This window comes from Trematomus bernacchii, unplaced genomic scaffold (genome assembly GCF_902827165.1).
Source record: "Trematomus bernacchii unplaced genomic scaffold, fTreBer1.1, whole genome shotgun sequence".
Taxonomy (NCBI): Eukaryota; Metazoa; Chordata; class Actinopteri; order Perciformes; family Nototheniidae; genus Trematomus; species Trematomus bernacchii.
Genome location: NW_022987614.1, coordinates 1,855,264 through 1,882,926, shown reverse-complemented (window position 1 = coordinate 1,882,926; position 27,663 = coordinate 1,855,264). Strand labels below are relative to the sequence as shown.

The 27,663-nt window shown below is 40.3% G+C and overlaps 2 protein-coding genes across 3 annotated transcripts in view; both read left to right on the top strand.

Annotated features, from left to right (window-relative positions):
• The window catches only part of LOC117483729 (extended synaptotagmin-2-like), a 56,289-nt gene extending 41,576 nt beyond the window's left edge, over positions 1-14,713 (top strand). Inside the window, exons 15-24 of one of the 2 annotated variants that reach the window (XM_034132076.1) lie at positions 2,849-2,911; positions 4,461-4,535; positions 5,431-5,517; positions 7,086-7,235; positions 7,354-7,769; positions 8,580-8,678; positions 8,776-8,907; positions 10,996-11,101; positions 11,376-11,425; positions 11,892-14,713. In XM_034132076.1, coding sequence (XP_033987967.1) covers positions 2,849-2,911; positions 4,461-4,535; positions 5,431-5,517; positions 7,086-7,235; positions 7,354-7,769; positions 8,580-8,678; positions 8,776-8,907; positions 10,996-11,101; positions 11,376-11,425; positions 11,892-11,937 — 1,224 coding nt within the window. In that variant the 3' untranslated portion in view covers positions 11,938-14,713. The remainder of the gene's footprint in view (positions 1-2,848; positions 2,912-4,460; positions 4,536-5,430; positions 5,518-7,085; positions 7,236-7,353; positions 7,770-8,579; positions 8,679-8,775; positions 8,908-10,995; positions 11,102-11,375; positions 11,426-11,891) is intronic. The other variant, XM_034132077.1, reaches the window with a different exon arrangement.
• Positions 14,714-16,549: 1,836 nt separating this feature from the next.
• LOC117483730 (tripartite motif-containing protein 16-like) lies at positions 16,550-18,862 on the top strand. Its single transcript, XM_034132078.1, has one exon. It carries the CDS (start codon positions 16,617-16,619, stop codon positions 18,282-18,284), a length of 1,668 nt encoding a protein of 555 aa, XP_033987969.1. The 5' UTR covers positions 16,550-16,616; the 3' UTR covers positions 18,285-18,862.
• Positions 18,863-27,663: the final 8,801 nt, after the last annotated feature.

Sequence of the window (27,663 nt, the reverse complement as noted above, 5' to 3'; positions counted from 1 at the left end):
GGGTTCGACACACTCTAAGGAACACTTTCGTTTTGTTTACTCGTGATCCAAGCGAGTAATTACATAAGTTAATGAACCGTTTTCTAGCTTAAAGGGGTCATACTATGCTCATGTATATCAGTATGTAGTGTCTCTACTTTAAAGAGTCCTCTCCTGCTGATGTTCAGGTGTATATCAGTATGTAGTGTCTCTACTTTAAAGAGTCCTCTCCTGCTGATGTTCAGGTGTATATCAGTATGTAGTGTCTCTACTTTAAAGAGTCCTCTCCTGCTGATGTTCAGGTGTATATCAGTATGTAGTGTCTCTACTTTAAAGAGTCCTCTCCTGCTGATGTTCAGGTGTATATCAGTATGTAGTGTCTCTACTTTAAAGAGTCCTCTCCTGCTGATGTTCAGGTGTATATCAGTATGTAGTGTCTCTACTTTAAAGAGTCCTCTCCTGCTGATGTTCAGGTGTATATCAGTATGTAGTGTCTCTACTTTAAAGAGTCCTCTCCTGCTGATGTTCAGGTGTATATCAGTATGTAGTTGTCTCTACTTTAAAGAGTCCTCTCCTGCTGATGTTCAGGTGTATATCAGTATGTAGTGTCTCTACTTTAAAGAGTCCTCTCCTGCTGATGTTCAGGTGTGTATCAGTATGTAGTGTCTCTACTTTAAAGAGTCCTCTCCTGCTGATGTTCAGGTGTATATCAGTATGTAGTGTCTCTACTTTAAAGAGTCCTCTCCTGCTGATGTTCAGGTGTATATCAGTATGTAGTGTCTCTACTTTAAAGAGTCCTCTCCTGCTGATGTTCAGGTGTATATCAGTATGTAGTGTCTCTACTTTAAAGAGTCCTCTCCTGCTGATGTTCAGGTTTATATCAGTATGTAGTGTCTCTACTTTAAAGAGTCCTCTCCTGCTGATGTTCAGGTGTATATCAGTATGTAGTGTCTCTACTTTAAAGAGTCCTCTCCTGCTGATGTTCAGGTGTATATCAGTATGTAGTGTCTCTACTTTAAAGAGTCCTCTCCTGCTGATGTTCAGGTGTATATCAGTATGTAGTGTCTCTACTTTAAAGAGTCCTCTCCTGCTGATGTTCAGGTTTATATCAGTATGTAGTGTCTCTACTTTAAAGAGTCCTCTCCTGCTGATGTTCAGGTGTATATCAGTATGTAGTGTCTCTACTTTAAAGAGTCCTCTCCTGCTGATGTTCAGGTGTATATCAGTATGTAGTGTCTCTACTTTAAAGAGTCCTCTCCTGCTGATGTTCAGGTGTATATCAGTATGTAGTGTCTCTACTGGGACATGTCTCCATGCTTTAATGTTCAAAAAGCTCTTTATTTTTCTCATGAGAAAAACCTCACCTCTTTTCACCCTCTGTCTGAAACGAGAGCCCAGTCTGCTCTGATTGGTTAGCTGGCCGGCTCTGTTGTGATTGGTCAACCGCTTAGAGATGTCACATACAAAGAAAAAGCGTGCATCCTAAGAGGCATAGCATACAATAAAGCAGAGGATTTCATCAATTCCTTTGTGTTTCTCGTGCAAATTAGTTTCTTCTTATCTTTGAGACTCTGAGAGCAGGGAGGCTGAATTCTCTCTGGATTGCTTTCCCTCCATCCTCCCTGAAGACACCCATTCTCTTTAGTAGCACATTGTAACCCCTCCATGAAGAACTGTGGCTATTTTATTTCATTCATTTTAAAGTAATGCACAGACCTGTTGACAAGAAACGACCTTAACACTGAAACACATGATGTAGTTCTCACTGTTTGCCACTAGGTGTCTCTAATGAGCACTGCTTTGATGATATGTCCCTTTACAGTTTACCTGTCAACAAGTCTGTGTTTTACTTTAAAAATCTAACCCTATAATAACCCTAACTTCACATGTATCCATGTTACTTCAAAGCTAACCTTGGGGATAATGAGGGAAATCCAATATTTAAAAAATGACAACAATATCCTCTTAAATACATTTGATTTGAACGTTTAATTTTTCATTTTTAACCCCACACTTTTTTCTGAGATACATTGATTTCAAACCTGCACTGTGTGTTCCTGTGATGAGATGATAACGATCTGACACTATCGTTGAAATGAATGGATTTCCCGCCTACATACACATATAAATGTCACCCGGTGTCTCTTTCCTCTGATCCTCATTCATCAATCTCTTTCCATGTTAATCAATGACTCCCATCTAATGCTGTCTTAACTAGAGTCCAACTAATATGCTTTAAAATTGGGTTTATGGCAGATATTTTTGTATTAACATAATTCAAGACAAATTAAATTGTAATGTTTTATTTCTTTTGACATTTTTTAATTTTATTTTAAACTATAGTGGATTTTTTTAATCAACAATTAAAATAATATACATAATAAGACATTTCATTTTTATATTTTTATTTTGTACTATATATTATTTATTACTATTATTATGTATTATTATTTCATATTATACATTTCATATTTTTATTATTTTTTATTTATTATTATTACATTTCAATTTGTTCATGATTTAAAAAAAACGTAAATATAATTATATTTAAATGAAAAACCCCTCCTTTGCAATAAATCTTGAATTGTATCCTTAAATATATATATATATATTAAAACAAATATATATATATATATATTAATTTCGGCCTGATAAATCCAGTATTGGTCGGACTCTAGTTTTTCCTCATGTCCAGGTTTTAATTGGGGAATGAAATTAACCATGTGATCATCTGTGTTGTCTCTTTGTCTGTCCAATTGGTGTCTTCCTCATCCTCCTCCTCATCCCTGCATGCCCCTCTTTCCCCTAATAACCTCCTGGTGTGTGTGTTTCCATGTGTGTGTGTGCTCTCTCCTGGGGAAAATCAAAGCGCAATCCGTTAGAGTTCAACCAGTCGGGGCTGAGGAAGACCTCGGTCAGTAAAGCTCTGAAGGTAAACAAGCACTCCCGTATCAATGAGACACCGAGCAACACAGTTTATTATCTTTAAAGGTCCCCTATTTTACTGTTTTTCATCAATATATTATAGGTCTCAGATATATACAGAGCCTGTCTCTGATTGGCTGAAACACCAAACAGATCATTGCAGCATCCCATAATCCCCTCTGTTTCAGCCCTGTTTCAAAAGTGCTGATTCTCTGTCTGTTACTTTAGATGAAAATACTTTATTGATCCTAATTTTGGGTTCCAGCAGCATAATTCTATCTACCTACCTACCTACCTACCTACCTACCTACCTACCTACCTACCTACCTACCTACCTACCTACCTACCTACCTATACCTACCCTACCTACCCTACCTACCTACCTAGCTACCTACCTACCTACCTACCTACCTATACCTACCCTACCTACCTACCTAGCTACCTACCCTACCTACCTACCTACCTACCTACCTACCTACCTACCCTACCTACCCTACCTACCTACCTACCTACCTACCTACCTACCTACCTACCTACCTACCTACCTACCTACCTACCTACCTACCTACCTACCTACCTACCTACCTACCTACCTACCTACCTACCCATTCTATCTATGCTATCTATCTATCATAAAAAGACAAGGCGTTGTACATTACAGAAATTAAAAGACTAGAAGTAATCAATCCAAAATGCAAACGTCACAAATAGAAATAAAATAGCATTAAAAAAGTAGAGAATATACATGTTGAAATACAAATGTACAGTAACAAAATATAAAGCGAATGTGTAAGGAATGAAATATTAAATGGAATATAAATACCAAATGTACAGTGTGAGTTCAACTCTCTAATTAAGGAGCACCTTACATCCTAAACTCTTAATGGAGTCAAATGTAAGGATTTTGGGACAGATTAGGTCTCTGTAAATATCAGGGAGTGATGTTTCTAAGCTCATTACATCATAATATAATGAGATGTTCCTAACAGGAAGTGAACCTACTTACTGACTGTTGTTGTGGAATCATTAACGAACTCCACTAATCATGTTTGTTTACTAAAACTGTGTCTAACAATGTGTGTAGTAAATAACAACATTGTTTCCCAAAGTTACATTTACACTCATACGTCTGATTCTGATCTTGTTAAAAACTGATTTAATGTCAATGTACTTTCCCTCCTAACTCCTCTCCTTAAAAAGATTCACGTTTGACTGAAATGTGAAGAGTAGCTCCGGGTAGTTTGGTATCTTGGTAAACATATAAGATACCAAAGCCCAAAATGACACTGTATGAGCTCTAAATCCACATTTTGAAAGCTTTAAACATACTGTACAGTTAGCGCCATCTCATGTTGGCAAAACGTATTTTACACTTTAATATATAAAAACATACATACTCAACTTAATTTTAGATTTAATTTCAGATGTTTACTTGTATTTCTTTATGTTAAGAATATGCTATATATGAGATCAATCTTTACCAAAGCTTGTAGAGTTGAAGACTTCATATTTGTGTATTTATTTGCTTGTAAAACGTTTTTCTTCCTCTCCTGCAGTCCGGTAAAAAAGTGACCAGCGATCCAAATCCATTCGTCCAGTTCAGAGTGGGACACAAGTCCTACGATAGCAAGGTGAGACCAAAACACGGTGTTATTTTAGGAAGTATACTCCTTAATGGGAGGCGTGTGGCGCAGTGGGTTAGTGCGTTGGTGTTCGGATCAGGGGAGCACAGGTTCAAACCCCACTGCAGTCAGCATGTCGTTGTGTCCCTGAGACACTTCACCCCAAATTGCTCCTGTGGGGATTGTCCACAGTATTGAGTATGTAAGTCACTTTGGATAAAAGCGTCTAACAAGTAACATGTCATGTAATGTAATAATCTTATGTATCCTCCTCATTTCAAAACGCAACAGAGTTATGTACGTTTTATCTAAAGTAATACTTGAAATACGTCATGGGAATAAATGGATTGGGGGTAACTTTGCCTTTTAGTTAGCAGATACTGTAACATTGTGTGAATTTAAGTTGTTAACTTACTTTCTTGTGTCCGTGCATTAAGTACAAAGATAGAGTCAGGGTGTTGTTAGCCTAGCTTAGCATAAAGACCAGCTAGTTTTGAGTCTTTATGCTAAGCTAGGCTAACCGTGTGGTGAATTCAGCTCTGTAAGTAAAACACAAATCATCATATCTTATCAGCGCACTTTCCCTTAGAAATACGCTGTGGTAATTTAGGAGACAATTTTCATGCAATAAGTCTGTTAATTTATTTTAATATAATGTCACCAACGATGCTAAGATAGCTATTCTCTACTGTAGCTGCTAAACTTAGCACATTTAGCGAGCAACTAACAGTACAATACGTTTGCAATTGGCTGAATCTTCACACATTTTAATGGACAAAATGCCATTTTCAGACTTGTTCTATCTTATTAAATACAAAAAAACATATTATTTTGTATTTAATGGAGTTTGTGACCAGTTTACCCAAATTTCCCTCTAACTCCTCTCTGTTGTTTCCTCCTTCAGACCCGATATAAGACCAATGAGCCGGTGTGGGAGGAGGCGTTCACCTTCCTGATCCATAACCCCCGCAGCCAGGAGCTGGAGGTCGAGGTACGGAGGCTAATCTTAGTCTTTTTTTAATATTTTCTTTGCTACTGTAGTCTAAACTTTATAAGCAGTAAAGGCGAGACAGTCTATGGCAGGGCTTCTCAAACTCCGGACCAAGGTCCCGATCCGTACCGAACCCTGTGTTCCATTACCATGACCGCAAGTTAACCGCAAGTTTACCTTGTCTTTCTTAATGCTTCTAATGCCTTTTTTGCCGAGGTTGAAGGCATCGGCTACAGACAAACAGTGCCATTTCTACTGGCATTGATCCGGACCAGTGACCTTGTATACAATTCACAAGTGGACCTTTAATAAAAAGATTTGAGTACCCCTGGTCTATGGGGAGACTCTGGATCTTAATTTGGACGATTCAGTGAAGAAAGAAGATGTCGTACTTTGTCCAAATTAAAGATTAAATGCAGCGCGGCAAAAACTGTGGCATGCCCCCTCAGCATCCCCCCCCCCCCCCCCCCACGTTTATATTTTTTGAGAATGAGTTCTTATTTTATTTAATGTATTTGGGTCTACAACAGATTATACAAATGTTTATGTCAGTAAATGTGTACTAACAGAGGCGGGGGTGTTTGTGAAAACAACGGGGACAGAGCTGCTGTCAGACGATCAGCTGTGCGGCGTCATCACAAACGGACGTCGCTTCACGTGACGCTCCGGAGGAAACGACGTCCCATTGCTCTTAAAACTAATTTCCCTGCTTCTCGTGGTTTCCTTGCGTCTCTCCATGCTTCCCTGGTGGGAGGGACTAGTCGCAGGGAAACAACGCAAGTGAGGGACGCAAGGAATCCATTTAACCGACCTGAGATGCAGCCACTGTCAGCTCCTTGTAGCAGCGAGCTGACCAATCAGAGCACACTGGGCTCACAGGGAGGGGGCGGGGGGGGCAGGAGCTCCAACAAGGCGTGTAGGACAGAGTGTTCATACTATACAGAGATGCTGTATGAGAAACCAATGTGAGTTTGGAACATTGAACAATGTAAATCTATTCTAGTAGACCTCAACAATGGAATTATGATCAGTAGAAATGGCCATGACATGGGACCTTTAAATTATCTATAACCCCCACTTTGTACTTTGACGTTTGACTTATTCATCAACATTTAATCAAAATGGCTATAACTTAATGGTTTAATTCTGCAAACGGTCTCAAAAAAGACTCTCTCTTTGGGCCTTTTTAAATATTTTCCTTGCTAATTTAGTCTAAAATATATAAGCAATAAAGGCGAGACAGTCTGTGGAGAGACTCTGGATCTTAATTTTGACGATTCAGTGAAGAAAGAAGATGTCGAACTCTGTCCAAATTAAAGATGAAATTACCTAAAACCCCCACTTTATATAGAGAAACTGCTCGTTATTGTACTTTGACCAATTATTCATAAAGATTTAAACAAAATTGCTATCATTTAATGGTTTGATTCTGCAAACTGTCTCCAAAAAGCCTCTCTCTGTGGGTCTTTTTGAATATTTTCTTTGCTGCTCTAATCTAAACATTATTCGCAGTAAAGGCGAGACACACTCAAGACAAAAACAATGACTTCCCCTCCGTGTGTTTCCAGATTAAAGACGAGAAACACGAGTGTACGTTGGGCGTTTTGACGGTGCCGCTGACTCGCCTTCTGGAGGCCGAGGAAATGACCTTAAATGAACGTTTCCCCCTCAAGAACTCCGGCCCGAGCTGCACGCTGAAGATGAAGATGGCTCTGAGGGTAAGATAAGAGAAGAAGTACTTTATTGATCCCAATTTGGGAAATGTTTGGCACAAGGCATTGCACATGATTATATAACACAGATTCTACACTGATTCTGATTCTGTTTTAATTTCAGGTGCTGAGCTTGGACAAAACCCCTCCCTCTTCCTCCGAACCCTCCTCCCCCTCTTCAGTGCAGGTCAACAAGAACAAGAAAACAAACCCTCAACCTGCCGCCTCTTCCTCCGACTCCCCCGTTCCTCCCTCCTCCACCTTCGATATCCCTCGCTCCGCCTCAGTGTCGGCGCAGGACGTCATGAATCGAAGGAAAGAAGCCAACGATCCGAACCGCTCTGTAGGGAGCACTGATTTGGGGCAGGGAGGAAGAGGAGGAGGTTTAGCTCTGAGTGGGAGAAGCTCCTCTAATCTCGCCATTTCCGGGTCGCAGCAATATCTGGCGGGAGGAAAAGAGCTGACTCCAAGCATCGCTTCTGATATCTCCAACCCTTACGCCACTCAGGAGCTCCAGCAGAGACTCGCGCAGCTGCAGAAGTAACTATCAAACTATCACATATCAATTTATCTCAAGTCAAGTCAACTTTATTGTCAATCTTTCAGTTTGTGTGTACCAAGCCCCAGGGAAGTGCCCAAACGGCGGTACTACAACTCCCGTATCAGTCCGTGACGTCACCCGGCCCAGAAAGACTTTTCCCCATTGACTAACATCGGGAAAGAGTAGTCTGTAAATCAGCTTATCATTTTTTTTAAACAAAATAAACTACCCAGCACGAACACTATTACATCCCTTATTAGAATCATTCGGTCCTTAAAAGTTGTAAAAATGCCACTAAAAGCTGAATCTAGATTTATTTTTTCCTATCCATCATTCTACTGAGCACGAAGGTGGGCAGGGGCTTAATGACAGGGGCGGGGCTACGGGAAAAACGCAACTCTCCCTCTATGAGCTACATACTACGGGGTACTTCGGTCCTTGACAGCAAGGCAATGATGGGTAATTTTGTGACGTTTTTGCTTCTCGAGAATGTCAGGCCATTTTGTTCCTCATGCGCAAAAGAGAGCTCTCATATGAAAGAACGAGACCCCGCCTCCCACGTGTATCCAGTTCTTAGTATACAGCCAGGGAGTGTGGGACAGGAGATCGATAGATTAGAGATCGAGAGAGAGACTCGCAGAGAGAGGATAATATAGTCTCTCTCTCTCTCTCGACAGAGAGATCTCTCTATCGATCTTCTCTCTCTCTCTTCTCGCTCTCTCTCCTCTCTCTCTCTCTCTCTCTTCTCTATTCTCTCTCTCTCTCTCTCTCTCTCTCTCTCTCTTCCTCTCTCTCTCTTCTCTCTGCAGTGGTTCTGGTCCCGGTCACTCCCCTCTGGGTGAGATCCAGCTCACTATCAGACACTCCTCCCAGAGGAACAAACTCATCGTGGTGGTGCACGGCTGCAGGTACGAACAACACAGAACCAGGAGTTTTACTGACTCTATATATCAGGAGAGGGTTTTTTAAGTCTTCAGTTATAATCTGTTGTTTCCCTTCCCTCAGAAACCTGATAGCGTTCACGGACCACGGCTCGGACCCGTACGTCCGCCTCTACCTGCTTCCCGACAAACGGAGGTCAGGGAGGAGGAAAACTCACACCTTCAAGAAGACCCTCAACCCCGTTTACGACCAGACGTGAGTCCCACCTTCACTGGCCTTTTTGGACAACTTATTTTCATTAAAAGTCAAAAAAGAACTAGATCTATGATATGTAGTGTGTGGAGTTATCCCAAATCTTTCCAACAATTGTCAAACCAGAGAAATCTGTCGTTATTAATCAGAATCAGAATCCCTTTATTAGTCCCACAGAGGGGAAATGTACATTTGTTACAGCAGAAAAGAGCCAAAGACAGCGTAATGTTACCTAAGAAGCATGCATGAAAAAAAATAACAGTAAAAAAAGTTGAATAATTTACAAAATGCACATCCTGTAACAGTTCTGAGGATTTAGCAGCCAGGTATAGCCAGTTATTAACGGCATATATATATTGCACATAGTTGGTTGGTATTTAACAACAAGGGGTGTTATCGTCTGTTAACAAGGTAGCGTTGCATTTGGCCTCCTCTAATGGCATTTTACCCCCATATTTTACTGTCAGAAACCTTCAAGCCACATATTTACAAAACACTTTGTAGATTTGTAGATAAAAAAAACAGTGACTTGATGGGATGGTGAGAGCAAATGATATCACCAAACGCTGTCTTTAGTTAATTTGTTGATTGACGGTCCAAGAATCAGAATCAGAATCCCTTTATTAGTCCCACAGAGGGTGTGGTGGGGGAAACTTCTGTAGCAATGGAGAGTCAGGACTCAAAGAGACACGAGGAGAGCTGGAGCTTTGATGGCAAACACTGACGGTTTATTTGGAGCTTCGGCCGGAGAATTGACAAGACAGGTGGTGTGTCACGAGTTGACACAGCGGTTGCCAAACCAATTCTGAAGAACTCTTTCTGCAGCTCGAGGTTTTAACTAGTTCGGAGTGTAATAATCAACATTCTTCATCAGCGAGATTAAACAATTATGGACCCTGAATCTAACTAGAGCTCTCGTCCATAGGAAAGAATGTGCGCCAGAGAACCTACGTCCCTGAACAGTAAACTACCTCATGGCGGCTTGTGCTCTGTCATAGACTGGCAACAACAATGCGCCCAAGCTGCCCCTCCTTACGAGAGATAGCAGCGATACCCAAGGCCGCAGACCTATGCCATGGGAAGGAGACAGTGAGATGAGAACATGATGAACTGGGTCGAAGGTTGAATACCTAAGCATATTATTCCCTAACCGTGAGCATTTGGTGAGGGATATTGTCAGATATCTGGAACAAACTCCCAGAAACCTGCAGGTCCGCTGCAACTCTGACTACTTTGAAATCCAGGCTGAAGACTTTGTAACTTTTATTTATTTTTAATTATCTTTGCTTTTTAATGTTTCTAATGTGTTTTATGCTCTTAATGTTTTTGATTTTTGTAAAGCACTTTGAATTGCCTTGTGTTGAAAAGTGCTATATAAATAAACTTGCCTTGCCTTATAGTCTGGAGTGGCAGGAAAATAAATACTATAGGCGTTTTCACACCAAGTACTTTTCCCAGGAATAGTTCCCGGGACTTTTATTTCCTGGAACTATCTAGTAAATCGTGTTCACACCGGAATAAGTCCCTGAGGGAGCCGCTGACGTCACTTCTTCTTCTTCTGCTTTGGGTTTACTGGCAGGCCGCAAACAACTTCACGGCGTATACTGCCACCCGAAGTCCCCGGCCGGAAGTCCCCGGAGTTGGGGACTGGCTTCAGTAGAAGCTGCTGGGACTCCCTGCAGCTTCTACTGAAGCCTTCCGAGTAAATCGCCAGAAGCGCAGACACCTCCTCATCACTCCACCGCTCCGCTTTCTTTTGTGTTGCCATAAGTTAGTCTCTCTCCGTTTGTGCGCTGGGCTAATGCTAATGATAATAATGCTAATGCGAGCAAATAAAATGGCGGCTTCACAAAAACTTTTCAGAGTTTTACGGGGCGTGGTTTGCAATTCGCCCAGCCAATCAGAAATTGGAACCTTTTCCTCCCCAGGAAAGTACCTGCTCTCTAGCAGGGACTAAAAAGGGGTGAAAAGGTTCTCAATTTTTTTTTCAGAACTATTCCTGGGAAAAGTACTCCGGTGTGAAAGCGCCTTGTGCTTTTAAACGTAGTATTTTAGCAGCTGATGATTGGTAATGTTTCCTCTCCTCCTCAGCTATGAGTTCAGTGTGTCTCTCGTGGAGCTCCACAGACGCACTCTGGACGTCGCGGTGAAGAACGGAGGAGGACTGCTCTCCAAACACAAAGGCCTTCTGGGAAAGGTACGCTCTCTCACTACAGATTCTACACGCTTCATTAAACACAGAAATGTCTTGAAATCAATCCAATTATCTATAAAGCAGTCTTTGTTTGAGGATTATGGATTTAAATCTTGAGTTTTGACAATATTCCAGTTTGTTCATCTACCTGAAATAGTGTTACAAGAGTATCTTCAAGGATGGTAGATTATTCTGCTCATGTCATATCAACTGTTTGCAGTCTTTTAAACACTTGATGTAGCATTTTTAAATAAGCTCTGTTGTCTTTTCTCCTCAGGTTCTGGTGGATTTGACGTACGAGGACACGTCTAAGGGTTGGACACAATGGTGAGTGATTGATATCTCACTTATTATTTATATAACTCTGATCATACAAATATGAAGACCAACAAACAGCTCAGTTTCATGTATGTTGTTAAGAAATCTTTGAATAAAAATAAAAGCATGTATCTGTCAGATTTCCCAAATAAAAGCATGGATCTGTCAGATTTTCAAAATAAAAGCATGTATCTGTCAGATTTCCAAAATAAAACATGGATCTGTCAGATTTTCAAAATAAAAGCATGTATCTGTCAGACTTCCAAAATAAAAGCATGTATCTGTCAGATTTCCAAAATAAAAGCATGTATCTGTCAGATTTCCAAAATAAAAGCATGGATCTGTCAGATTTTCAAAATAAAAGCATGTATCTGTCAGACTTCCAAAATAAAAGCATGTATCTGTCAGATTTCCAAAATAAAAGCGTGGATCTGTCCGATTTTCAAAATAAAAGCTTCTCTTTCTCCTCCTGCAGGTATGAGCTGAGTGAAGATGGTCTGACGAAACCTCAACAACTATAGAGCGAAACAACCATCACAATCACCATCATCATCATCATCACCATCATCACCACAACCATCATCATCATCATCATCATCATCATCACCACAATGATACGAGACATCTATTATTTTTACTAAGTGTACAAAGTAAAGAAGAAGCAGCTTTGATCCATTTAACCACATCAGTCGCAAGGCAGACCTCCCCTTTAAGAAGAGCCAGGCTTTAAAGGGAGTATTCCACATGTAGAATATTCAATATATCACCAATACTACTATGTACTGCTGTGGAAAATATATTCCATATTTATAGGAGAATATATATACCAGCTGTAGATGAAGACAATCTATTTTTTTGCGGTAAAATATGTAAAAGTTTGTAAATATATAAACGATGACGCTCGACTAAAGAGGGCGCCGTGTTTGAGAGAGATTCAGGCCAAATGATTGTTTGTCGTTTTCTTTGATTTCTTTGAAAACATTCTAGACGCCACCAAAGAGACGAGAAGTCATTTTTTGTATTCTCTTCCCTCGTTTGCTTTCCTCTGGTTTAATTCCACTTTGATAACATGTGTTTAAAACATCTTAAAGATAAGTATAAGTACACACAGGGGCGCCGCTTGCAAAGAGGCAAGGCAGGGCTTGGGGCCCCGGACCAGAAGGGGGCCCCCAAAGGAGGTAGATTAAGAAGGTCCACAACATGAAACACCCTTTCATTTACTGCAAGGACATGTCGGGAAACCCCCTCAAGGCGCCCCCATGCATAGCGCGCCGTAAAATGCTGCTTCTTATTTTAAGTTTCGTTGCCTTGCTCCGCTCTGGGGGGGGGCGGAGAAGAGTGTGTTGGGGCGCCACTGATGGCTGGTTTCGAGGGGCCCCCAGTGAATTTTTGCCTAGGGCCCCCACAGACTCTAGAATCGCCACTGAGTACACAAAAGGTGTGTTGAATCCACAGTTTTTGTATCCGGTAATACACCTGTTGTTATTCTAGAATAAGGCCATTGTTATTGTTTTTAAAGCTGAATATTTTGTGTTTTTTGTATCTATCTGGGATCATCAGTCGGTTTTAGCGAGTAGTTCTTATCTCAAATTAAGAGTATTTATAATTGAAAAAATGCCAAATTAGAGAGTCATGTATTGCAATTATATAAATAACATATTTATGGAGTAGTGATCCCTTCCTTTATGAGAAAAGACCTATTTTTTCTGTTAAATATGAAAGTTAGAAGTTGAAAACAGACAGATTTATCCGTATTTCCCCAAATATTAGTATTGCAATTATCACGCATATTTTCTTCATTTATCTAAAGCCACTATGTACAAAAACACATTTTATACACATTTATGGTATTGTCATGTTCCCCGATTAATGTGTATCATAAAGAAACCATCACTTCCTGTCGGCTTTTCACAATAAGATATCTCCAGTTTTTTGTCTTTTATTTTGAAAATACAGGAATAAATCAGTGAATAAAGACAGTGCTTGTGATGTGATTAATGTGTAGCTATCCTAAAGAAAACATCACTTCCTGTCGGTTTTTCACAATAAAAGATATCCAGTTTTTTGTTTATTTGAATATCTTTTATTTTGAAAATACAGGAATAAACCAGTGAATAAAGACAGTGTTCGTGATGTTTAAATTACAGAAGAAATCTAATAAAAGTGGCTTGAAAAACTGATACAATTGGGAAAAAATGACATTAACAAAATGTACACATTAACAGTTTACACTTTAAATTTACACCAAAAATATTCCTAGTACAAATATATGTTTGCACCACTTTTCACATTAATAAAAACACTTCTGATTGCTTTTTTATTTTTAAAAAGCTTTTTAATACACAAAAAAGTACATTTAAAAAATTCACATTGGTCCCCAAACTAAGAGAAATTATCTGCAACACAAAAAAATGTCCCCTTTTTGTAACATTGTCAAAAATATGCGAAAGATAAGCTTTATTTACTGGCCAATAAATATGGACAAATAATGGATAAAATAAAATCTTCTGAAAAATATCAAATAATTACAAATAAATCCACAAATAACTACTTTTAAAATTGAGAAAATTGGAATTAATTGACATCTCATAAAATTAGAAATAAGGTTTAAAAAAATGTGCTTTTTTTTTTTTTTTTTTTTAGTTAGTCACCATTTCAGTCTGGGTTTATATCGTCATGAGTTCCGCTATAATCAAGTTTTCCACATGTTGTTTATGAATCAACATGAGTCTTAACGTGTCAATAATACGTGTCATTTTTAGGTCTTGAAATTGTTGAAATTCACGTTTACTTATTTTATTTGGTGTACATATATTTGTTACCGCGCATATCATGTTTAAAAACTGCATTGATTTCACAGCACTTGCTCAAAAGGGATTTATATCAAACTACAACATAAATGTTAGTATTTAAAACAGCAAATAATATCGTTTCTTTTCAAATACACTCTCTTGCCATCAAGAAAGTATTTTACGCACATGTATGAACGCTCTGTTATGTATGTAATGTTTTATTACGTGTATTTTGCAGCTGTCACCCATTTCTCTTCCTTGTTCCTGTTTTATTTTGAAAGGATCAAACTGTTTTCTCTTTTGGATGCGAGAGCTTCTCTGAAAGGCGGTTTTGTTGTTCCCCGTCTTCTTAATTTATCTTGTGCCTTAAGAGATATTTACGTGTATAAAAAAATAAGAAGATGCTTCAACGGTTTTTCCTCATGTGTCACAATGTCTCCTAAATGTCTTTTAAAAAGAAATAAAGAGCTTTAGCTGGCCATAGCAGCATGGAGCTGTACAGCACTGTGTTTCTCATCATTTCTGTATTTATCATTGCACTGCTATTGGCTAGCGCTCCAACACATTGTACGTGATAGGCTAAGGGGCGGGACATCTCTAAGCGGTCGACCAATCACAACTGATCATTAAAGCATGGAGACATGTCCCAGTAGAGACACTACATACTGATATACATCTGAACATCAGCAGGAGAGGACTCTTTAAAGTAGAGACACTACATACTGATATACACCTGAACATCAGCAGGAGAGGACTCTTTAAAGTAGAGACACTACACACCTGAACATCAGCAGGAGAGGACTCTTTAAAGTACAGACACAACATACTGATATACACCTGAACATCAGCAAGAGAGGACTCTTTAAAGTAGAGACACTACATACTGATATACACCTGAACATCAGCAGGAGAGGACTCTTTAAAGTAGAGACACTACATACTGATATACACCTGATATTCATATCAAAAATCCAAAGGAGCACAAAAACAACAGCAGGAAACCTCCATTTGAAAAACAGCTGCAGTTTACTTTTTTTTTTTTTAACCTTTTGAAATAAAATCTCAGAAATCAGAAAAATACTCAATTTAATTTCTGAGGTGTTGTTTTTTTTTGGCAGCTAGACTTCATCACTTATGTTGCTCTCACAGCAAAAATGCATTCATGACCCAATCTTAATTGTGTTTATAAAAGATTTAAGGGTAATTCAGGTTTATTTAAAATAATGTCCCTTTTTTTTAACCATTAAAAGTCCAAATTACATCTTAAATAATTCATATTTCACCTTAAGTATCACACTCTGCTCTCATTACACCAGACCCATGTTTAGACACTGATGTTTTTAGGCCCACTACATTTCATATTACAACTTGGCATATTTGTATTGCAGACTACTTATCCGTAAGGGAATACAGAATACAGTACACAGAAATGCAATAGCACAATGTACTGTTTGGGGCTGATAATAGAGGTAGAGTAGCTCTGTTTTACGACTTACAATGCTTGACAGAAACCCTGCACACTCCCAGATAACACAGATAAGAATTCAAGTAGGCTATATTATATGTAATGCAGAACAACTTTCATGGCTGTATGAATGTAAAAGATGGTGTTTTAGTATATTAAAAAGTCGCTGAATGAAGAACTGGACAAAGTTCTTGCTGCTGTGTGCAGGTAACTGTGTTATTTCATCAACAATGTTACTTGCAAGAAGTGTGCATGAAAGGGTTAACAAAGGGTTAAAGAAGTCAGCAAAACAGCCCCCAACACTTTGTTTTCCCTCAGTGGGATTGACTTGTAGCCTCACTAACTTATTATAAGGACTTTGGAACAGGGTAATAGTCCTCTGCCACGTTGCCACTATAAAACCCTGATGAGCTATCCGTCTTCTTCCTGCTCTCATGCATATTGAAACTTATAAAACATAGCTTTTTCCACTGTCTCCTACAAAGGATGTTCATATGCACTATACTAATGCATGTTTTAAGACATCAGCCTATATGCTGCAGTTGTAGTAGATCTTCCAAGCATGACTGGACAAAGTGCTTGCTGCTGTGTTCATTTCAATTTCCTCAATTTACTCGCAGAGATCTCTCATTAAGTCAGCGAGAGAGCCTCAAAGCACCTTGTGTTTTCACAGTTTGATCAGCCTGAAAACTCTCACATTTACTGAAGGAAGCAGTGAGAGTGGACTTTGGAGCGGACTGTCTCTTTAACAACGCTCCCCCTTATGAATTGCGTCATACTTCCTGGTTCCCTCCCCTGTAGAGCTGCAGCTGGAGGATGGGTGTAACCAGTGCATGAGCTGATAAGCCCTATTCACTGCACACACACATGATCAGATCACACTCACACTAGTTTCAGGTTTCAGGAAGTGAAACTCAGACACTCGCAGTCACTGAGAGGTGAAATGGCGCAGAAAGGAGTTCAGCTGGACCGGGAAACCTTCTCTTGTTCGATCTGTCTGGATCTACTGAAGGATCCGGTGGCGACTTCCTATGGACACAGCTACTGCATGAAGTGTATTCAAACCCACTGGGATAAAGAGGATGAGAAGAAAGTCTACAGCTGCCCTCAGTGTAGAAAGAGCTTCACACCGAGGCCTGTCCTGCTGAAAAACACCATGTTAGCAGATTTAGTGGAGGAGCTGAAGAAGACTGGACTCCAAGCTGCTCCTGCTGATCACTGCTATGCTGGAGCTGAAGATGTGGCCTGTGATGTCTGCACTAGGAGAAAACTGAGAGCCTGTAAGTCCTGTCTGCAGTGTTTGGCCTCTTATTGTGACAAACACCTCCAGCCTCATTATGACGCAGCTACGTTTAAAAAACACAAGCTGGTGGAGCCCTCCAAGAAGCTCCAGGAGAACATCTGCTCTCGTCACGACGAGGTGATGAAGATGTTCTGCCGCACTGATCAGCAGTGTATCTGTTATCTCTGCTCTGTGGACGAACACAAAGGCCACGACACGGTGTCAGCTGCAGCAGAAAGGACTGAGAGGCAGAGAGAGCTGGAGGGGAGTCGACTAAACATCCAGCAGAGAATCCAGGACAGAGAGAAGGAGGTGAAGCTGCTTCAGCAGGAGGTGGAGGCCGTCAATGGCTCTGCTGATAAAGCAGTGGAGGACAGTGAGAAGATGTTCACTGAGCTGATCCGTCTCATGGAGAAGAGAAGCTCTGATGTGAAGCAGCAGCTCAGATCCCAGCAGAAGAGTGAAGTGAGTCGAGTCAAAGAGCTTCAGGAGAAGCTGGAGCAGGAGATGGCTGAGCTGAAGAGGAGAGACGCTGAGCTGAAGCTGCTGTCTCACACAGAGGATCACAACCAGTTTCTGCACAGCTACCCCTCACTGTCAGCCCTCAGTGAACCTACACACTCCTCCAGCATCAACATCCGTCCTCTGAGCTACTTTGAGGACGTGACGGCGGCCCTGTCAGCAGTCAGAGACAAACTACAGGACGTCCTGAGAGAGGAATGGACAAACGTCTCACCGACTGAAGTGGATGTTTTACTGTCAGCAGCAGAGCCCACCACCAGAGCTGGGTTCTTAAAATATTCACAGGAGATCACTCTGGATCCAAACACAGCACACACACAGCTGGTATTATCTGAGGGGAGCAGAAAAGCAACAGTCATGGAACAACATCAGTCTTATTCTAGTCACCCAGACAGATTCACTGTATATTCTCAGGTCCTGAGTAGAGAGAGTCTGACTGGACGTTGTTACTGGGAGGTGGAGTGGAGAGGGGTAAGAGTTCATGTAGCAGTCGCATACAAGAATATCAGCAGAGCAGGGAGGGGGCTTGAACGTGTATTTGGATACAATGACAAATCTTGGTCCTTAGAGTGTCACCAAAACAGTTATTCATTTCGTTACAACAGTATCCACACTCCCGTCTCAGGTCCTCAGTCCTCCAGAGTAGGAGTGTACCTGGATCACAGAGCAGGTATTCTGTCCTTCTACAGCGTCTCTGAAACCATGACTCTCCTCCACAGAGTCCAGACCACATTCACTCAGCCGCTACATGCTGGAGTTTATCTTTATGGTGATGGAGCCACAGCTGAGTTTTGTAAACTGAAATAGCCTGAAGTCATTTGAGGAACTCTTCTACTTCTTAAACTCATTGTGTGTCCATCATTGTTGCTGAGAGCTGATTGTTCATGTCTTCACTGCACAGAGATCAGCTGTCAATCAAACATTATGGGATGTGCTTTAACATCTTCTCATGAGTTGTTCTGTAGATGTTGGAGTTTCTTTAGGCGGCGCTCCTTCCTGTGTCTGTTTAGCCATGGAGGCTGTCACTGCTCAGGAGGATTTCTGTTAACCTCAACTCATATTTCTCTGCATGGAAATGTAAACTTTGCTCTAAATATTTGTTGAATATCGATATTGATTTATTTGTATGTTGTTGTTTCTATTGTAAAGCATGAGAGAGAGAAAGCACCAGAGCTTCTTTCATTGTAGATATTTTATTCTAAATGTCTTCAATGTGTTACTAAGTCTCAAAGTGTTGAATGCATAAAGGAAAGTTTGAAGAAGGAAATAAAACACATTAAAAGAAAAGCTAACAGGTTGAGTTTGTAATACATTGTGTTTCTATTTTCAAGATGTGATATGAGTGCCACATGTACATGTCTGTACAAAATAATATGTTGAGGTTTTTCTTGTTAATAAAAAAGCTAAGAGGAAAAAATCTCAGTCTTTTGTTTTTTTAATTAAAAAATATTTGTAAATTATTTTTCTAAAACAAGATATTTGCATTTTTTATTTATTTTTAGGATTAAGAAAATAATAATAAATGAATGTGTATATCAGTATGTAGTGTCTCTACTTTAAAGAGTCCTCTCCTGATGTTCAGGTGTATATCAGTATGTAGTGTCTCTACTTTAAAGAGTCCTCTCCTGCTGATGTTCAGGTGTATATCAGTAAGTAGTGTCTCTACTTTAAAGAGTCCTCTCCTGCTGATGTTCAGGTGTATATCAGAATGTAGTGTCTCTACTTTAAAGAGTCCTCTCCTGATGTTCAGGTGTATATCAGTATGTAGTGTCTCTACTTTAAAGAGTCCTCTCCTGCTGATGTTCAGGTGTATATCAGTATGTAGTGTCTCTACTTTAAAGAGTCCTCTCCTGCTGATGTTCAGGTGTATATCAGTATGTCGTGTCTCTACTTTAAAGAGTCCTCTCCTGCTGATGTTCAGGTGTATATCAGTATGTAGTGTCTCTACTTTAAAGAGTCCTCTCCTGCTGATGTTCAGGTGTATATCAGTATGTAGTGTCTCTACTTTAAAAAGTCCTCTCCTGATGATGTTCAGGTGTATATCAGTATGTAGTGTCTCTACTTTAAAGAGTCCTCTCCTGCTGATGTTCAGGTGTATATTAGTATGTAGTGTCTCTACTTTAAAGAGTCCTCTCCTGCTGATGTTACCAGGGTAATTCAGGTTTATTTAAAATACATTCCCAGTGCTTTTACCCTTTTAAAATCCAAATTACATCTTAAATTGTTCACATTTCACCTTAGTATCTTGTAAATATGACTAATGTGTGGCTGCTAAGCATGAGTTTGTACCAAATTGACCCTAAGTATGAAGAGATTATTTTATATCAGTGATATGTTTTACTTTTGCGACAAACTTCACCTTTTTATGCACGGTTTACCTCTTCTTATAAAGCACTACAACTTACATAAACCCCCCCCCCCGTAATTTATCCCACAAATTGCTGAATTAGAGGAATATAAAATGAGAGTTTTTCTGGAGAAATCGCCTTACCGAATTTGCAATAAAAAAAGTACAGAGACTGCATATAAAAGTCTATGATGCAATCATAACAAAAGCTGCATATTCAATATAAACAGCTCCATAATCACAGAGTGTGGTTCATAAAAACATGAACAGGTGGTGGTTTGCATATAATGTAGAAAAGTATGCACAGTAATGTCAGAGTGCATGGTGGTTAACACAGAAGCAACACCATTAGCCTTAGTGAGCATTGAGCGTTGAATAAATGTGAAATATTGTTCAAAATGTATTTAAATGTGTATTTTTGTAACCTGTGTGGACATGATTTATGATCAGCTGATGTTTTGCTGGAGTAAGAACATCCCTTTATTGTTCTGTACCACTAGAGGGAGGCAGTCACCTGTGAAACAGCTCATTGCTTTCATTTCACACACTTTTCATCATGCAGGGACATTTTAGCATAATAGGTGACCTTTAAATATAAACACAATCCACTTACCTACACTGTATGTATGTCAACATATTCATAGATATGTAAAAACTGGTGCAGTGTTTGTAATTGGACGGTGCTTTTATTGTCAAAAGACTTTCACTTGAAGACTATTTGCACAACAGAATATTCAGAGATAAAGATACGATAAGATAAGAAGGACTTTATTGATACTAATTTTGGGAAATGTTTGCGTTGCAGCAGAATAAAAAGACATGGCATTGTACCTTAGAGAAATGAATGATCTGGTTTCTAAATAATAGTTTTAGTTTAGATAAACGTACAATATGTCAGCTCACCATTAGTTGTAGTAGTTAATCAGAATCAGAATCAGAAACAGGTTTATTACCAGGTAGGTTCACACGTACGAGGAATTTGACTTGGTGTCATGGTGCATAAAAACAAGAATTAAAAACACAGGTAGAGAACTAGAAAAATATTATACATTTTTGTGACCAGTTTACCCAAATGTCCCTCTACCTCCTCTCTGTTGTTTCCTCCTTCAGACCCGATATAAGACCAATGAGCCGGTGTGGGACGAGGCGTTCACCTTCCTGATCCATAACCCCCGCAGCCAGGAGCTGGAGGTCGAGGTACGGAGGCTAATCTTAGTCTTTTTTTATATTTTCTTTGCTTCTAAAATATATAAGCAGTAGAGGCGAGACAGTCTGTGGAGAGACTCTGGATCTTAATTTTGACGATTCAGTGAAGAAAGAAGATGTTGAACTCTGTCCAAATTAAAGATTAAATTATTATCTAAAACCCCCACTTTATATAAAGCGAGAGAGAGCAGGAAACTGTTGTGCTTATTCATAAAGATTTAATCAAAATTGCTATAATTTAATGCTTTGATTCTGCAAACTGTCTCCAAAAAGTCTCTCTCTGTGAGTCTTTTAAAATATTTTCTTTGCTGCTCTAGTCTAAACATTATTCGCAGTAAAGGCGAGACCAGTGGCGGTTCGAGAACATTTTACATGGGGTGGCAATGGGGGGGCAAGAGGTCATGCCAGGGTGGCATGGGAGGGCGGACAGTACGTGGTATTTTATACTGTATATAACCTATTTATTGTTCATTCATGCCCTAACACAAGTGTTCTTAATTCACAAGAGAAACCAGGTGTTCAGACAAACAATCGGGTGCCCTTTGAGTCCCCCAAGCTTACTTCAACAATTTTAAATGAAAGGAAACTACAAAATGTATTTTAAAGCAATGAATTAATGGAACAGGTTGTTTTGCATTACAATGTAAAACTAAATATATATATATATTTTTTGTTTTTAAAAAATTGGTTGTCTTAGAAGAAGACAGACATATTTCCTCACTAAGCATTATTACATATTAATTTAATATTAAACAAATCAAAATGGCCAATTATCCCAAAATGTTGCTGCTAATATAATCATATGCTTGTCAACTTTAACTGATCAAAAAGAAATTCTGAAAAAATACTTGAATTATCTATGAAATTGCAATATTGACACACGTCCCTCAGTTTGTTTCAACCCCGTCACGCCATACCATTTACCCTCCTATTAAGTTAAAATAATGGATCAGTCCATGTGTGATCTGCATTGAGGGAATTACATCACAAAAGTCTTCTGAAGAAAAGATGGCAAAGAAAGGCAAGTGTCAGTTTCTTCTCTTACCTATATTTCAGTTTTTGTATTTTCAGATTAAGATTGACAAACTCAACATTTCAACTCTATTATATGAATTAATAATAGTAAATAATTGTTTATTACAAAATAAACAATAGTTTTGCAAAATATTACAATTGTGTAATGTCCTTGACTTCCATGTGGTGCCATATCTTAGCTAAACAAGGTCTCATGGCTACTGTTTGTCAAAAACTTCAACCCTGTTACATTTTTTCAAGGAAATTCCTAGTAATTATTTATATGTTGTGCCTGAGGTGGGAAAATGTAAGTAGTCCACTACCAGATGTTATGACCAAACATTTTGGTTTCATTTTTCAAAGATGTAAAGACCCAAAAGGCACCCGATTCAGAGAATACTCAGAATTCTGCTTACTGTAAGTACAGTAAAAGTACTTAGTTATAATTAAGTACACAAATGACATCACCCATCTCCTAGAGAGCTAAAGGTGACCTGTGCAGCAACACATTTCAATATGTGTCAATACTAAGAGCTGCTAGATTGTGCTGCTGTGATGGAATATGTAAGGAGAATAAGAACATACCATGTGGTCCAGCTGGAGTCTCCTCTGCCTCCTGATCCCTGCCTCTGTCCCTCTTTCTGACACTTCATCTGTATTCCTCACATGTCTTCTTCTTCACTAATGTCTTCATCTCCTCCTCTTCCTCCTGCTCTGACCCTCCTGGTCTCTTCAGTGAACTCTCTTCTTCTTTCTGTTCATCCTGATCACTTCTCAGATATGTTCATTTCAAACCTTTATTGTTGTCTGTCTTTGTGTTGTTGTTGAATCACTCCAGCTACTCTGGCCTGCAAGAGTCTACTTGTGAAAAGCACTGGTACAAATGCTTGTATAACTTTACACGTTAGGGCCATGTAGCTAATAAGTAGCATATCATAAATATAACATCAGAAAGTATTTATCAAACGCACACAGGCAGCTGTGTTCAGACCCAGTTTGACGGTAAAGGATGTATCCTGGTTTCATTGATCTGGCCCAGGGCTGGACTGGGACAGCAAATCGGCCCTGGCATTTAGACCCAGACCGGCCCAAATCCATAAAACAAACGAATAGTAGCGGTTCCTGACAAGAAGAATAACTCAGTATAATTTTAAAAAACGCTATTATCCTTTTTACGTACCAGGGGCAAACAAAACTAATACATACCACAAGTATGTGTAACTATCAATCATTAGAAATTAGACCTTCAAACCCTCTCACAAAGCGAACAGTGACCGAGCACTAATAGGGGGGTCTGGTGGGGTATGCCCCCCCCAGAAGATTTTTTTTTTAAATAACCCCTTAAATTATGACTTCTAGTGAATTTAGGGGGGGGGGGGGACCCTATAGTGCCCTGCCTCCCCTTTCTATGACAACACAATAGAGATAAGACCAGATGAGTCTACAGGATGAGTCGACGGCATCTTTTTATATACATTGACGCTTTCATTTAATTTTTCCATCCTTTTTTTAATCGCTGTAATTGTATTGCCTTTTTCATCTGTACACACGACACCTATTGCACGTCTGTCCGTCCTGGGAGAGGGATCCCTCTTCTGTTGCTCTCACAGAGGTTTCTTCCTACTTCCCACTGTTAATTGTGAGGTCTGTTTTGGGGAGTTTTTCCTTGAGCGCTGCAAGGGTCTAAGGACAGAGGATGTCGTACCTGTACACACTGTGAAGCCCTCTGAGACAAATTGTAATTTGTGATATTGGGCTATATAAATAAAATGTGATTGATTGACGCACGCAAGGGGCTATAGTGCAAGTCTTAGGCGGCTGGTTTCTCAGAACCTCACAGAGCACACAGAACTGAAGGAACACAGGCTTAACCAAAAATACTATCCACTGTCTTTATTTTTTTTCCTGAGAATAGGTTTGAAAGAGACAGATTTAAATTTACAAAGAGAGTTGAAGCAACATTTGACAGAAATCCCACATAAATTACAAAAGTACACAACTAGCAAGATATATATACTGTATATATATACTGTACACACAAAGTAACTTATATACTAGACTGAAATAACTCAAATGAATGCTTGTTGTGGAGAGGGGCACTATGTCCAGCGTCCATTCCTCGGTGTGTGTGTGTGTGTGTGTGTGTGTGTGTGTGTGTGTGTGTGTGTGTGTGTGTGTGTGTGTGTGTGTGTGTGTGTGTGTGTGTGTGTGTGTGTGTGTGTGTGTGTGTTTGCATGTGTGAGTGTAGTTGGGGGGGTTTGGGAGAGTCAAAAAGGATGCAGGTGACCTCTTTGGTCCCTGATAGAGGTCCATACAAATAGGCATTGACATAACAATACCACACAGTTAATGGTCAAAGCTACATGTGTGCCTCAATTTTTTTTATCTATTTCTATATTATTCATTCTATATATTGTCAATCAAAACTACCACAAAAAGCTGACTATAAACATTTTTTTCAGGTCCCAAAAGACCACTTATACCTTATAACCACATAAGTAAATAAACTAAACAAAACAAGCTGCCATCTGACAGTAATTGTTCATGAATGGTGGTTAACAAAATAATGACATTCTTTCAATGAGACAACGTATCAGAGTCCCATTAAGCTATATTTTAACTTGCCAGGGAAAACCTAAAAAAAGCCAGCTTACTAGCTTGTAGGCTAACGAATGTTTCTCTTATAATATTTGTCTTATTAGTGCTTCATCAAGGGGATATTAATGGGTTCCAGAACTACAGAGTATCATAACCTTAATAATAATCTTTTCCTAATTTTCTTAGCTTCTGCTTACCGCGAGTTCTCCTCCCTCTCCTCACTCGCGCTGATCTCTCTCCCTCTCATCATCTTCCTCACCACCAATATCGGCCACGGGTGCTGAAGATGGACCTGCACCTGTACTAAACATGTCGGTTATTTTGACACAAGCGGCAGCATCAGCACGAAGGGCCTGCTTTTTTCTTGCCTCGAAAAAAAAGGCAGTTTTGCTTCAACGGCCGGCTCACCTCCTGGGGGCGTGATTTAATGATGCACACCGAGCGGCCCAAAGGGGGAGGTGATTAAAGATTTGATTGGGCCGGCCCAGTGTCAATTACTTAAAACATTTAAACAGAGGGCCAATCTACCCGTCTTATGGGCCGTGACTTCAGAAAAAAAAAAAATGACGTGTCGGCCCAAAAGGCACGTCGGCCCACCGGGAAAATGCCCGGTATGCCAGATGGCCAGTCCAGCCCTGATCTGGCCTCATTGCTGTGATGTGTAGTTTACGTGGATTTTACCGTACCGCATAGTTTAGCAAAGTGATCGATCTCCCAGCTAGCGCTGTCTGTGTAGTATTTTGTAACGTAACGCCCCAAACAGCGACCGTCTGTTAAACGCTATCGATTCAAACAGCTGCGTTTTATTAATATTTAGTTTCAAGCTCTCGTCCTTAGTAAAAACAAAACTAGTGGAAGGGGAAATGCTCCCAGGGGAAGCTGATCCACCTTCAGGTGCTGGGACAGCTCGCTCCCTCTCTGCAGCTCTGTGAGCCGCGGTCTGTGTGAACGCCGCTCCGCAGTTTAATGCAGGGCCGTAGCTGCGTTTTTAACGGGCCTAAGTAAGATGATATTTAAAATGATTCACTTTTAATTAATGAACTGCTTGTTTCTTTGCTTGAGAAGCCTGTGGACAGAGTGTAGGTTTGTTTTAGTACAGTTTTAGGGAAACAAAAGTTAGGGGGGCAGCTGGGGGGGCAAGGCTCTCCAGTGGGGAGGCAGCTGCCCCCCTTGCCCCCCCGTAGATCCGCCCCTGGGCGAGACACACTCAAGACAAAAACAATGACTTCCCCTCCGGGTGTTTTCAGGTTAAAGACGAGAAACACGAGTGTACGTTGGGCGTTTTGACGGTGCCGCTGACTCGCCTTCTGGAGGCCGAAGAAATTACCTTAAAGTGGACCTATCATGCTATATTTGAATAATATAGTGTAGGACCATACCTATATAAGGCATATTTATACTTTTTTTTTTCAAAATACCAAACAGATCATGCATTTTAGCCATGCCTCATTTTCCTCAATTTGACATTTTGTAGCTCTGTTTTTGAAAGGGCAGATTCAGTGAGAACAGCACCATCTACAGGCCTGGCATATGTACTACAGCGTCTCCAGCGCTTTCGAACGGCAATGGCTGTGGCTGTCTCCTCCTGATTGGTGGAGTTGGCCCAATAGCCGTAGCGCCACTGTCCTGACGTCAGGACAGTGTTCAAATCTGGATCAGTTTTGATCAGATCCGTTGCAGCCCCTTTTTTAGAGATTTGGGTATGGAGGAAAATAGAGAGGGTTGTGTTTTCTGACACTTGGTGAGTTCCCTGGAACACCGGGGACACATATTCATGTATAAAAGATGTACAAAAGTGCATTTTGCATGATAGGTCCCCTTTAAATCAGCGTTTCCCCCTCAAGAACTCCGGCCCGAGCTGCACGCTGAAGATGAAGATGGCTCTGAGGGTAAGATAAGATAAGAAGTACTTTATTGATCCCAATTTGGGAAATGTTTGGCACAAGGCATTGCACATTATTATATAACACAGATTCTACACTGATTCTGATTCTGTTTTAATCTCAGGTGCTGAGCTTGGAGAAAAACCCTCCCTCCTCCCCCTCCCCCTCTTCGGTGCAGGTCAACACACCGAAGACGGGGTGTTGACCCCCTCAAGCTGCCCCTCCTTACGAGAGATAGCAGCAATACCCAAGGCCGTAGAACTATGCCATGGGAAAAGAGACAGTGAGAGGAGAAAATGATGAACTGTGTCGAAGGTTGAATACCTAAGCAAATTATTCCCTAACAGTGAGCATTTGGTGAGGGATATTGTCAGATATCTGGAACAAACTCCCAGAAACCTGCAGGTCCGCTGCAACTCTGACTACTTTGAAATCCAGGCTGAAGACTTTGTAACTTTTATTTATGTTTTATTATCTTTGCTTTTTAATGTTTCTAATGTGTTTTATGCTCTTAATGTTTTTGATTTTTCCCAGGAATAGTTCCCGGAACTTTTATTTCCTGGAACTATCTAGTAAATCGTGTTCACACCGGAATAAGTCCCTGAGGGAGCCGCTGACGTCACTTCTTCTTCTTCTGCTTTGGGTTTACTGGCAGGCCGCAAACAACTTCACGGCGTATACTGCCACCCGAAGTCCCCGGCCGGAAGTCCCCGGAGTTGGGGACTGGCTTCAGTAGAAGCTGCTGGGACTCCCTGCAGCTTCTACTGAAGCCTTCCGAGTAAATCGCCAGAAGCGCAGACACCTCCTCATCACTCCACCGCTCCGCTTTCTTTTGTGTTGCCATAAGTTAGTCTCTCTCCGTTTGTGCGCTGGGCTAATGCTAATGCTAATAATGCTAATGCGAGCAAATAAAATGGCGGCTTCACAAAAACTTTTCAGAGTTTTACGGGGCGTGGTTTGCAATTCGCCCAGCCAATCAGAAATGGGAACCTTTTCCTCCCCAGGAAAGTACCTGCTCTCTAGCAGGCACTAAAAAGGGGTGAAAAGGTTCTCAATTTTTTTTTCAGAACTATTCCTGGGAAAAGTACTCCGGTGTGAAAGCGCCTTGTGCTTTTAAACGTAGTATTTTAGCAGCTGA

Coding starts and splice junctions, on each gene's coding strand:
- LOC117483730 (XM_034132078.1), top strand. CDS start 16,617: ATGGCGCAGAAAGGAGTTCAGCTGGACCGGGAAACCTTCTCTTGTTCG.